This window comes from Coffea eugenioides, chromosome 3 (genome assembly GCF_003713205.1).
Source record: "Coffea eugenioides isolate CCC68of chromosome 3, Ceug_1.0, whole genome shotgun sequence".
NCBI classification, from domain to species: domain Eukaryota; kingdom Viridiplantae; phylum Streptophyta; class Magnoliopsida; order Gentianales; family Rubiaceae; genus Coffea; species Coffea eugenioides.
In genome coordinates, this window is record NC_040037.1 from 18,488,308 (window position 1) to 18,502,456 (window position 14,149).

The 14,149-nt window shown below is 34.7% G+C and overlaps 1 protein-coding gene across 1 annotated transcript; it reads right to left on the bottom strand.

Moving 5' to 3' along the window:
* Window positions 1-824: 824 nt before the first annotated feature.
* Window positions 825-4,693, bottom strand: LOC113766236 (RNA-binding protein 42-like). Its single transcript, XM_027310447.1, has 4 exons — window positions 4,454-4,693; window positions 2,254-2,431; window positions 2,020-2,117; window positions 825-1,032 (listed from the first exon to the last, which is right to left on the bottom strand). The coding sequence occupies exons 1-4, from the start codon at window positions 4,691-4,693 to the stop codon at window positions 943-945; spliced, it is 606 nt and encodes a 201-aa protein (XP_027166248.1). The 3' UTR covers window positions 825-942.
* Between the last annotated feature and the right edge of the window lie 9,456 nt (window positions 4,694-14,149).

Here is a 14,149-nt window from a genome sequence, read left to right on the forward strand (position 1 = left end):
CATAATCATTACAATCACTACAACAAAAATGGCCTTTAGCGGCATTTAAAAGTGTCAGTATAGACAATTTAACCTGACATTTTATCTATCCTCACACCTAGGGCGAGTGTTGTCCCTTCCAATGTGGGGATAGCCTCAAATCTTTAGCAACATTCAAACGTGTCAGGAAAACCATGCTGCTATAGCATTCCCTCTGCCAACAAAAACTTTTTTTTGTGATAATCGAAAGTATCCGTATAGCATTAGAACATCAGTAGCGGATCAGTAGTATATCCAATTTATGAAGGCATCTTTAGTTGTCTTAATATATGACTTTAAGGACACGTAGCCATGTGAATTTACACTGCTTTGGACGACATGCCCATTTGTCATTAGTGTTTTTCGAAGTTAAGCTATGCTGACACTTTTAATTGCCAGGAGTTTTTTCCCTGTTTTTTTTTTATATGGAAGCAACCTGCAATTAGTCCTCCCTGCTGTACATTCCATCAACCAGAATCCCAAGGGACTTGTAAAATTATCTCAAAGAGCAGAATGCATATAGCAATTTAAAAGAAGAAGTCGATACTCAAATATAATTCATTGAATTAAAAGTCGATAACAAGTACAAACATAGCAAGTACTAAAATCGCAAACAAGTGCTCAAAGCAAGTACTAAAATCCCAATAAAGTACCGAAAGATTCTCATTTACAATAACTTGAAAGACTTTCTTGTGCACAAACAAAAAGACTCTCATCCCTAACAAGTTGAAAGAAATGCTAAAAGTCAGGTAACGTAATTGTACAATATTAGCAACGATCCACGAGAGGTATAGTATATATATAGTACATTGTTTGGGCTCATCAAGATGAAACAAACAACTACCACTGCCCATGTTGATGTATGCTCAAGAGTTGTCTCCTCATTTCCACTTCCTTCAGCCATCTCTAGGTGGAGCAGTCCGGCTATGCTTTAGTAGAGGTTAGTGCCAATCCTTCAGAAGAAGAGAAAACAGCCGAGAAATTGAAGGGATGAAGAAAAGTGTATACAGTGATCTGGGGAAACAGAAATTTTTTTTCCAATTCTTGAGCATTTGAGATTGGAAAATGATAGGAAAAAAATTGCAACAATAATAATATAATAACACCCCAGGAAATAGTTTGCGTTCAAGCAATTCAACCTACTAGAAATCATGTCATGCTAGAAATATAGCCTTTGGTCTATCAAATGCGATGGAAAAAATTATAGATATTGGACATAACTATGTACTGCAATTTCCTACTTGACAAGGTGTGTGGGACATGTGTCCAAGTCTCTGCCTCAGCTGGTCCTCACTTAAGTCAGTGCTAAACAAGTCATCATTATTTTTGAAGCCAAATCAATCATTGAAGCAGTTTTGGGGAGCGTAGCATTGTACTCCCAATCACTAACTGGTGCCTGAACAGCCAACATTGTCAACAAGCTGAAACTAAAGCTCGTCGTCCAGGCAACATTACATACAGTAGTGATCACAGTACCAACACTGTCAAGTAATGCACTGAACAAAAGACAGTATGACTAAGCAGATTAATCATTCTCCTTTAAACATCAGATAATATATATTATGTTTGACTAACTACAAGGGGCATTTGTCACGACAAAAGGGACGAGTGTGGATGCAGACACAAAAGTGCACAGATTCAAGAGCTCAGAGGCATGAGAGATTCTTAAATTTCTCTCTTTTATAAAAATGATGGTAGAAGCACCAGTATGATCAGCCAGAACAGTGTTCGATACCAAGCATCCCTTAAGCTAAAGAATCATATGCTAGCAAAATTTAATCTTATTTCACACAAACATAACCATAGATGTTGTCCAAGTTCAAAGTTTTAAACTCGTACATCAGATCAAAGCACTTCTTCGAAATCAGATTAAGGGATCATGCAAAATCAGGTCAGAACCTCACCAAAGGCAACCACGACAAGGAGACAAATTAAAGTTTCGATAATTCGAACAAGAGAAGGTTGAGACATATAAAAAGTGGACGAGTTCAAATAACTCACCCTGGCCATGTTAAAAGATGGAAATCTTGAAAATGCTTTGGATAGAACATCATCATTCACCTCATTACCAAGATCACCACAGAACAAACGAGAATCATCTGCACAACACAAACAGTAATACTGAAGGCATTAATACTAGCAAAAACAAGATCAGTGAAGGAATTAAGACAGGCGAAAATTGTCATAAAAAATGATGAATGCAACCACACAAGGAGTAGAGTACATGAAACTCACTCTCTGGCCAATCTGCAAGTGTAGGATCCTTCCATGCCTGCCCTGCTGTCTTACGAGGTACTGCTTTCTTCTTAGTCTCGGCCTTGTGCTCAATCTCACTACTTGCAAGCGCAGCTTTCACACTCTCTAGCGCTTCAAGTGTTATTGTTTGTGCATCCCTCTGAAATAATTGCTGGGCCTGTCCACCAAAACTTCAGATATTAAGAACTGACTGGTTTAACTTTAAATATTGCCATCATTCCTCTTCCTCAAACTATACTTATACCTAAATTAAGATGCAAATATAAACCCCCCCTCCCAAAAAAAAAGAACTCTTGCCCACACATACAAAACCCCTGGGTCACCAAACTTCCACAATAATATCACCACTGCGACAGTCAGCCCCAAAAAAAATACTAATACACCACTGCGTCTGGATAAGCTATCCAAGATTATCTATTTGATCAACATTAACATTTTTTTCAGTATTAGATATCGCTTAACTTAAAGTAGGTTTGAATATGAAAACTCTGTATTTATAAAATCATTGCAAGTAATAAGCATGTGCCCTGTAAAATTGGCTGCAAAATTTCAGTAACTTTTAGTAGAATGTAATGTACTATAGTTCTGTATTCTCAGATAATGGAAATCCGACATTGAAAGACCAATTTTTCGATTACCTTTTTCCAATTCATGTCGTACCTTTATGAATTTCTAGTTTTTTGTTCTTGTTTCAATGCTGAAATTGAAGATAATTGGCAGATTGATATCCCAACAATGGGCCGGTATGGTTTGTCTTCTTCATTACAAAGAATCAGTTCAAGATCCTGGGACCAAAATTTACTTTCATTTCTGGTTTGATGGGATGTTTTGCTGATCAAGTACTGCAGTAAACTGTTTTAGAGCAGCAAATTTTGACAACATGTTTCAAGTATGAAGACACATTCACTGACGAGTCTAGTATGCCTAACAAATTAATTAATTGAAGCAATCAACTTAGTAACTTGGGAAAAGAATAGTGGCTGTAGCAACTAAAATCTGTCGAATGATTAGACTCCACCTTTTGGATTGAAATGAGCACGTCTACCTCAGTGTTGTCACCGGGCAAATTTCCTTGCGTGCAAGCAGCAGCATCAGCTTCTTGTTATAAGGTTAGAACAAGATAATATAACACTTCCCAAAGTCCCAATAATTTTTCTATATATCTGGTTTAGATTTCAGGGCCTCCTAAAGCAGCATAATCTAAGGTACAGCTTCTCCCCATGCAAAGTCTGAATAAAAAAAAAAGAAAAAAAGAAACTGCAGTTAGGATACAGAAATGTAGTCATGCAATAGCTACTCAAGTAATGTGTTGGCCAGTAATCCAAGAACAAACATGAAGGAGAACTCCTTCATTTCATTTCATTTCATTTCTGCAGTAACTCTCAAGTCTGCTGCTCATAATTAGCTCTTATACACATTGAAAGTTTCAAAATCATTTGCTTCCGTTTCTCTTAGGCGATGGTGTATAGAAATTGAAGGACAAGACATTCTACTGTGAAGCTGTGAGAGTATACTACTTCCACACTTCAGTTCCCACTCTACTAGTTCATAAAGAAACGAAGCCCATCAGAAGCTAGCAAAATGAATACTCAGCAAGTCTGCAATTCTGCCCACACATACAAAACCCCTGGGTGCACGCGACAAGTTTCCCCAATATTTTATTTGGCCCACCTTTGCACCCTAAAATTTGTGAAATCCCCTTCACCTTCTACATTGCCCCCCTCCCTCTTTTCTAAAAACTAAAATCTCCACCACTATCATATCAACTTAAGTAAATAATCACACCTCAACAATAAAGAAGGTCAATAATTTTAGAAGAAAAACATTAACCTAAAGTTCTTCTAATGCCTAAATTCAACTTCCTAAATCAATTTAGGAAGTTCTTCCTAAATGAATTAAGCCATATATATAAATGAACAGACCGGGTATTTTACCGAAAAATTGGACTTCCTGGTTCCTCCACTCACATAGACAACAATGGTATACATATCTCGACTCCTACCAATAATTAAAAAGATCAATAGTTTCTCATCATAGCTGCTGACAAGGGAATTCAAATGTCAGGGGAAGAGGAAAAAGAGCCGAAATCATTGCCCTAAATCTCTCCAAAAATATTCCATCCAAAATTCATATAAAAAAAACAACGTGGCTTAATGATTGGATATAGAAAAGTTCGTACCTGTTGATACTGAGGGAGGGAGTACACGGTAGGGATTGTAGCGGGAGCAGGATAAACGTGGGGAACCGCAGGAGGAGGAGCAGGAAATTGCAGAATTGAAGCGGCAGCGGCAGCAGCCACATAGGTTTGCGGCTGTTGTAGGTGAAACGGAGTCGGAAAGTACGTGCCGGTAGTGTAGGTGAATTGAGACGACGCCGTTGAGGATGAAGAAGAAGCTGCAGCAGCCGATGTCGACGACATTGCGAAACCGCGAGATTTGAGAAGCGGGACCAAAAATTAGGGCTTCGTTGTTTTTGGAGAATTCAAACTCGTCCTTTTCAATGTCATGTTGTTCCATTTTCTGGTTTTGACGAACCTAAACCTGATGATGAGAGGGAAAGAGTAGGGGCGACGGGACGGCAGAGGTAGGGAGCAGAGGAGAGGAAAGTGGCCGAGAGAGGCAGAGGGCAAAAATTTAGGCAACCGAGAGAAATCAATTTAGGGCAAAAATTTATCATGGAATTACATCCCTTCAATGGGAAAGCAAGGATAGTTTGATTGCGGAGAGATTCAACAGGAAAAACTTTGTGGGAAAGCAAAATTTTGGCCAAGAGTTTTGAGAGACAGTTTGCCGAGAGAAAGACTTTGTGCGAGAGATAAAGAAGAAGCAAAATTTCACTGGGAGGCAAAATGAAGTTTTGAGACTTCACTAAGTGTTTTGGCAAAGGAATCTTCCGCCAAAATCCAACGACGTCGTTTTGTGTTTTAATTTTTTTTGGTGTATCTCACATTTTCGTAAGTGTCATGATAGGGAGTCTAAAGGTACATTATTATTTTTATATCAAATAAAATAAAAAAAATTAGAGTATATATTATTGAGTTGATAACTAGTGTCATGATAGAAGTTTTATAATGGCACAAACCAGCAAGTGTCCTTATAGATATGTCAGGAAAGACCATTTTTGTTGTAGTGAATTTGATACCTTTTATTTATAATAATGTCCCACGCTCAGAAAATCTTTCTCCAACATGACGTTGGTTCATTGACTTGTGTATTTTTCCACTCGACATGGCACATTTATGACCTCACAAGATTTTTATTTCTTCATCAAGAAGAAGGTATAATTCTGTTGTGATGGGCAAGGACTAAAATTAGTACTCTCACGTCTTGTGCACGACGACGGTGTAGGAGTTTATAAAATAATGACAAAATAAAAGAAAAAGAAATGGTCTGGCACCATGCATGACTTTTTTCCTTCGTTTTTTGGAATAAAATTAGTCAGTCTTATACTATAAAGTCTCATTGGTTATGGCCTGTTTAATAATTCAATTCAACATTTAAATTTAATGGGTTCAAATTTTAATATGTTCAAATATATTTAATAACAAAAAATAGAACAGTTGAATTAATTTAGTGACACTTAATACATTCTAAAATTTATTTTCAAAAATAAGTGATAAATTATTTACTTATCATTTAATATGATATACACTCAAACGTTCAAATGCATTTAATAACATGCTCAAATTTTGATATGTTCAAATGCTTTTGACAACAACAAATAGAACATTTGAATTAATTTAGCAGCATTATTGAAATTTCTAAGCAAAACTTGTTTTAAAATATAAGTAATAAATGTATCAGATTTAATTCTTAATAATTTAATAACTCAATGGATTCAGAATTCAGATTTCACACTTCAATTTCAGTAACTTAACCTATTGTTTTAGGTCTTTAAAGTCTCATTGGCTTCTACGGGAACCTTCAAGACACTATGACCTATGAAGTTTGGGTTTAACAAAAGACCCATTCTTTTGCCTCTCATTTCGCTCTACCCATAACCAAATATTTCCTGATTCTCAAAAATACGTTAATATGTTTATTGTAGAACACTTTTGTGAACCAGAGAAACCAGATAATAACCCTAACGCCAACCAATTTATAAAATTCTGTAAACTTTTAGTGAGCATACTTTTAAGTTTCTTCAAAAAGAATTAACTTTTTTTTTTTGGAGAATTGGCAAGCTTTATATAACAAAAAGGAATTAACTTTCATTAGATTGAAAAGAAAATTCTATATTTTTGATAATTGTGCCAGACTGACGTTGATCCTCTTTTAGGCCAAGTGAGATTCCAATGACATAAAGTTAACAGCATTGTTAATTTTTGTACGATAAATTAGGAGCGTGGAATTTTTCATATAAAGAAAGCAGACAAAAAGTAAAAAAAAAAAAAAGGATTGGAACTAGTTTCTGGACTTATTATTTATATTTTAATCGCAGTCTTTGTTACTATTTTGATAATTAATAGGATTACTCTTTTTTACACAGTTGGCGTAAGGACATTTTTACACTAGCAACATAGAATACTTACCACATAGGCAAAAAAAAATCATAAAATTAAATAAAGTTTATGTAGCATGCATTCAAATGGGCAAACAAAAAAAACCTTACACTGAAAATAGAAAGATTAATCTAGGGTTAAATACCAAAAACCCCCATGTGGTTTGACTAATGTTCACTTTACCTCCCTATGATTTGAAAACCTACAATTTAACTTCCTGTCGTTTCAACTAAAGTGAAAGTCTAACAGAAAACATCTACAATAACGGTATTTCTGTCAGACTTTCACTTTAGGTGAAACGACAGGGAGTTAAATTGTAGCTTTTCAAACCATAGGGAGGTAAAGTGTACATTTGACAAACCGCAGGGGGATTTTTGGTATTTTACACATTCTCAAATGCACAACATTCTTCCAAGGGTTTGACGTATAGCGGGGCAATTTTGACATTTTCCGTTCAAACGTTAGTTTAGATGTTTTCCGTCAAACTTTTACTTTAATTGAAACGACGGGGAGTCAAATTATAGGTTTCCAAACTATAGAGAGGTAAAGTGAACATTAGTCAAACCAAAGGAGGATTTTTGGTATTTAACCCATTAATCTAATTAAGATGTTCGACATGACAAATTCAAAACCATCGAATTTGGAAGGGAGGAATGGATTGAGTGATACGAGAGAGAGTGTGTAAACAAGAAATTTCAAATTCAAAACCTTCCACTTATACTTTAAAAAAAAAAAATCCTATTTGTAACTAGCAGCCATCAAAGTGAAGGGAGGAAAATGGGAAGAAGCGTCCGGACAGAGTTTCTGTTTCACACTCGATCTGAACCCACAGACCGAGAATTTCAAAATCGCGTTTGGCCCAATTGTATGTGGACCAGTCATCAAACCAACAGTACTTTGACCTTGATGGAGTCTTCACACTGAAATTTGACCCTTCCATCGTTGTCAATGTTTTTCTCACAATGGTTCGCGTAATAATTGGAAAATCAGCTTAAATTTGTGTAAGGCAGCCTGGATATCCGTAGACACATATTTGTATTGGATACGTTTGGATTGGATTGGTTAAAATCAGCTTAAATTATTAATGTTTTTGAAGTTTTCAATTCATTTCGAGAGAAAATTTTTGATCCGATAATATTGCTTAGCACTCTCGAAATTTTAAAAATTTTACTTACCTTTTCTTAACAATGTGACGTGACAATATATCCTACCAGAGGCTGCAAAATGAGTGCTCTCATGTATCATACAGAACAAATTGGCTCATTGATAAGTACTAGTTATTTTTTTACAAAAAGGTTGTATATTCATATTCCCGCTATTAATATGAGAACTATATTAGTGGACGATTTGTAAAAATCTCTGTAAGTGATCTATGATCTCAACGGTATGTTCTGAACCGTGATGATGACCGGAGCCGAAATCATCCAAACTTTTATTTACAAAAAAAAAAATAAATCAATTTATTCAACCATTTAGTTTAAACAATATATGACCAGCGAGGCTCAAATAGTTGGGAAACTATTGCACAACTGAAATATCCTTCGTTTAGTTCATCAAATTGCTTTATAATTGAAATAAAAAAGATATATCCTATTTCTAGTTTATGACATCAATTTTAGTATCTAAATAAAAACATATATGGATAGAAATATGAGATTTATAATAAGCAAACATGGTGGTGGTTGAATTTGCTTGGTCTAATATGGCCTTTTGCATACTTTTATCCCTTCGAATAGCGGAATTTCCTTTATGCCTGAGGCTATTTCTCATCACAATGTGCTACCAATCTTCTTCTTATTTGTTCTTTCTTTGCTCCCTTTGCTACTAAATTGTTTGCCTTAATATTCCAGTCTTTTCATGCTGTTGTAGTAGCTGCAGAAGTCTTACTGCGATAAGGGTTTTCTGGCTTCATTTGGTGGTGTAATTTGATTACTTATTACATATGCCCTTTTGCGCTTTATAAAATTCACAAATGTAATGGTATAAGGTAGCACTCGAAAGATAATCTATCTCCTCAGTCCTCCCATGCATTTTTTACTCTTACTTTTGCCCAAAAGGACTAACAATGCTAAACAAAATGTGAAGATACGAGGGATTTTTGAAACTTTAGAGACGCTAACTAATATTATGAGAAACATTAGGAAAGGTTTATGAAATTATCCCCAATTCCAATTGTTGCTTCATTGGAAATCAACTAGACCACAACTATATTTTTAATGTCCCTTGCACAGCATAAATGCTTTTTCCTTTTTTTTAAATAAAGTTACAATTATCTTGTAATAGTGGAATCAATATTAATAAATTAGTACGAGTTAATATTTGAGCAACACTACAATCTAAGCCACAATTGGTAGGATAAATACCAACATAGTTATACTACCATCTTGAGGTAAACAGTCAATTACCTAAAAGGAACAAAAAAATAAAACTGCTACAGTAAATAATTGTAAAATGTTATTTGCACTCTCATTTTTATTTGTCACTTTCTCAATGTCATTCTAATCATATAATTTTTATTTATTATATTATATGATAGAGTAAATATTATAAACACTGATAGTGTATGCACTATCACCGTTGGATCCGTAACATATGTGCAAAAGTTGAATTTCAAATTCAAATTTTGCACATTTGTCATTCATCTAACGCTGACGGTGTATACACTGTTAGTGTAGGAAAGATTAATTCTATATGATAATGTTGATCACTCTCTTAATATCATTATAATAATATAATTTTCATTTATTAGATTATATGATCATGTTGATCACTCTTTTAATATCATTCTAATTATATAATTTTTATTTATTAGATTATATGATAAAATAAATTATGAGAATGTAAATAACATTTTCCTAAAAAATTTATAAGAAAAGAAAAAGTTGGAATCAGAAAAGGCGTTGCACGTGACCACGTACCAGATGCTGACAGTGCACGACTTTCACGTAGGCTGCCGCAATTTTCAGGGATTGGCAAATCGTCAAAGGCAGCAAATGATGGCAGCCACAAGATTTAATTATTTAAGTTTCGGATAATGACACTTTGCCCCCCATAAATTGGGGGACAATGAGACTTTGCCCACCCAACTAGAAATATTCTGTTTAGTATTTTATCAGAGATGAAGATGATGTGACAAGAGTTTTGTTTGAAAAAAACAGAAAAATGACCAAATTTATATTAGTTCACAAGTCTACCCTTTTACCCGCTGATAACTAACGGTCATCTATTTTCCATTTATAAAGGAACAAAGACTTTTTTTAGAATAAAGGATCAACAATATCATAAGTAACTGAAAGAAGCCCAAAAAAATAGTAAATGAAAGAAATAGAACAATTAGGAATGTTCACGGATCGGGTACTCGGATCGGGTACTGACCCACGGAGTAAAATTTGTTTAGATAAATATATGAGAGATAATGGTTATGTTATCATTATTAATTTTAATGATGAACAACTAATGAAGTTATATATTTTTAATTTTTTAAATTAATTTTTTTGTTAATCTTATTTCCTTAAACATAGATACTCAGGGGATTGGGGCAGGGACGGTCATCAGTATGACCGTGCACGGTTCATGGTCCAGATTGGACCTCAAAAAAATGTGCGGCTCAGATAACAAGTGGTAACTCGATTTCCGCGCCAAGTGTGGGACCCACCACTATCTGTTGTGAAAATACAACCTGTGGAAAAAAAAGTTACACGGTGAACAAAAGAAGTTACGCGCTGTTGATGAAGAGGAAATTTGTCAGGGACGGTTGCACCTGCAACCGTCCCTGCCCCGAGTCCATACTCAGGGGGGTACGTGTAGGTACTCGAACCTTGTGTACTAGGTACCCATCCATACAGGAACCTTATGGTCGTGGGGTTCATGTCAAATCTTTAGAATCAAGTCAAAAATTCATAATTTTGCTTTGCAGGTTGGCTAACTAACCCGTGAATAACCTAACCGTTCGACTTCTTTGATTTACTTATCATATTGTTGATCCTTTGTCCTAAAAAGAGTCTCTATTCTTTTATAGACGAGAACTATTACTTATCAACGGCAAAAAGGGAAAACTTGTTAACAAATATAATTCAATCATTAATGGATCCTTTGTCACGTCGTCTTTATTTTGAAAAAATACTAAACAAAATATTCCTGATTGGGTAAATTGTCATGATCCTCACCTTAACAGGAGCAAAGTGTCATTACCCCTTTAAGTTTTGAGTGTGACAAACAGATGCAAAAATTTGTACAGTTAAGGTAGAGGTATTAACTACAACCAGATATATTGACCTGTCCAAACCTATTCACTAATAAACAAGCTTGGGTATGCAATGAATTTTGAAGTAGTCTAATTGGATACCTAATTAAACTCATTTAATGTTGGGTAAATTGCAAAGGACTGGCAAATATGGTGACAAGAATTGGCTTCAAATCGTGATAGATATCACTTTCCTTTAAACTTTATTTGTCCGGCATAATGTGCAATAATCTTGGACAAATATCCTTTAGGATAAGATGAAATTTGTTTATCTTAAACTCTTACACAAAGCAAGACAAACCCTTTGTGAACTAAGGAGTGCTTTTGAGAGAGTATACAATAGTAGGAAAGTGATTTTCTGCAGCAAACCACTCTCTACTTGACCTCTTTATATAGGAAGATTGTTTGAGAAACAAAAGAACTCATTAAATACTTGTATGAATAGATTCAAAGTATTGTGTACAAATTCATGCACTTTAATTCATGCATCTAATGATCTTTAAGATCAAAACATTAATCTATCCTTTCATTCAAGGATTCCCATATACATGAACACATTCATAAATGAATGTACATTTTAAAATCATTCACAATACTATACATGTACAAAAAATATGAATGAATATACATTAATTACATGTATGTACATCATACAAATTTTAAAAAGTTTCCAACAATCCCCCGTCATTTCCAAAATTTAGAAAATGGAGTTCAAAAAGGTCACCGAATAATCTGACACTCATATGCATAAATAATGGTGTCTTTCGATTGAATCACTATCTTAGTAAAGGTTCTTTGAAATCAATCCTTCAAGATGGTAGACAAGCTTTAAACTATTTGGACATTGGACCAACCTCATAAACACATCATACACTGAGCAATGCACAACCATAAGTTCTTCAACGATACATTTTATGGCATTGTATCACTATCTTTTCATGAATGTAACAAAGTAAAGTCCTTAACTTTGTGGTTTGCCGAAAACCAACATTCATATAGGCGACATCTTAGTGCTCCCGCCATAGATAGCACTTTTAAGATTCGTTAAGAGTCCAATGACTCACTCTTACATTTGCACTGGCGAGAAAAACATGCACTATTCAATATTGGGATGTCTAAACTTCACATAGTGTACCAACCACTAGAATGGTGTACTTTCACTCATTGAATTCAAGACTAGACGTTGTATCTAGCGTTGAATTGAGATTTCTCCATTAGTGATCAAGAATTTTGGATTTTAAACCCATCCCCCTTGATGTTCTTGACACCAAATTTCTTGATAATTCTTTTGTCAAAGGATCATTCAAATTTTCATTGGATCTCACAAAGTCAATTGATATGACTCCATTTGTGATCAAATCTTTGACATAACTATGTCTTAAACCGATATGTTTTGATTTACCATTATACACTTGACTATATGCTTTAGCAAGTGTAGCTGCACTATCACAATGGATTGAGATAGGTGACAAAGGTGTTGGCCACAACGGTATATCACAAATTAAATTACGTAACCATTTAGCTTCTTTACAAGCCGAAGCAAGTGCTACAAACTCTGCTGCCATTGTTGAATCGGTGATACAAGTCTGTTTCTTAGAACCCCAAGAAATTGCACCTCCACCAAGCATAAAGATCCAACCACTTGTCGATGAGTGATCATCTTTATTGGTAATCTAACTAGCATCTGAAAATCCTTCTAAAACTGAAGAATAACCGGTATAGCATATACCATAGTCCTTAATGGCCTTTAAATACTTTAAAATTCTGGTTATACCTTGCCAATGTAACCTACTAGGGTTGCTTGTATATCTGCTCAATATACCAACTGCATATACAATATCAGGTCTAGTACAGGTCATTGCATACATTAAGCACCCTATAATCTTGGTATATTCCATTTGAGATTTTGGATTCCCCTCATTTTTCACAAAATTTATTTTGAGATCCAATGGTGTTGAGGCTGAAATACAATCACTTTGATTGAATTTGTTAAGAATCTTTTCAATATAATGTGATTGAGACAACATTATATTGTTATCATGTTTGAAGATTCTTATACCAAGAATAACATCTGCCCCACCCATGTCTTTCATGTCAAATTTGTTTGAAAGCAAAGTTTTGTGATTTCAACTTGTTTCAAGTCAGTTTCAAAAATTAACATGTCATCAACATATAAACAAATTATGACACCTTTGCCATCATTAAACTTGCTATAAATGCATTTATCAGATTCATTTATTTTGAATCCACTAGCAAGAATAACTTGATCAAATTTTTGATGCCATTGCTTTGGTGCTTGCTTTAGTCCATATAAAAACTTTACAAGTTTACACACCTTATGCTCTTGACCAGGTATCACAAACCCTTCGGGTTGCTTCATATATATTTTTTCATCCAAATCACCATTCAAGAATGTTGTTTTAACATCCATTTGATGAATGACTAGATTTTGGATAGAAACTATAGCAAGTAGCACTCTAATTGTAGCAATTCTAGCTACTGAAGAATATGTGTCAAAATAATCCACACCATACTTTTGTGTGAACCCTTTGGCAACCAACCCGACCTTGAACTTATCAATAGTTCCATCGATCTTCATTTTCTTCTTGAAGATCCACTTACAACCAATTGGTTTTGAACCAGGTGGTAAGTTTACTAATTTTCAGGTTTTATTACCCATGATTGAGTCCATCTCATCATTAATAGCTTCCTTCCAAAAGGGAGCATCTTGTGAGTTCATTGCTTCTTCATAGGTCTTGGGATAAATCTCAGTATTGAAGCAATATGAAATTTGGTTGCTCACTGTATCTCTAGTTCTTTCAACTAGATACATATAAAAGTCCGAACCGAAGTTCTTTGACTTTCTAGGTCTTTTGCTCCTTCTCAATTCAATGGCTTCATTTTCACCATCTTTTGTCAATTCATTTGGTTTTGGAATAACATCTTTTATAGAGGTGAACCTATTTTCTTCAAAAATAGCATCTCTAGATTCAATTATGGTATTAACCGAAATTGAATCATTAGGTTCAATTACCATGAACCTATATGCTTTGCTATTTTGTGCATATCCTAAAAATATACACTCCACACCTCTTTCTCCTAATTTTCTTTTTTTAGGTTCTGGGAGTTTA

Coding starts and splice junctions, on each gene's coding strand:
- LOC113766236 (XM_027310447.1), bottom strand. CDS start 4,693: ATGTCGTCGACATCGGCTGCTGCAGCTTCTTCTTCATCCTCAACGGCG. Junction 2,432..4,453: donor CCCTCCCTCAGTATCAACAG/GTACGAACTTTT, acceptor TTTGGTGGACAG/GCCCAGCAATTATTTCAGAG. Junction 1,033..2,019: donor CATCTTTTAACATGGCCAGG/GTGAGTTATTTG, acceptor CTGTTTCCCCAG/ATCACTGTATACACTTTTCT.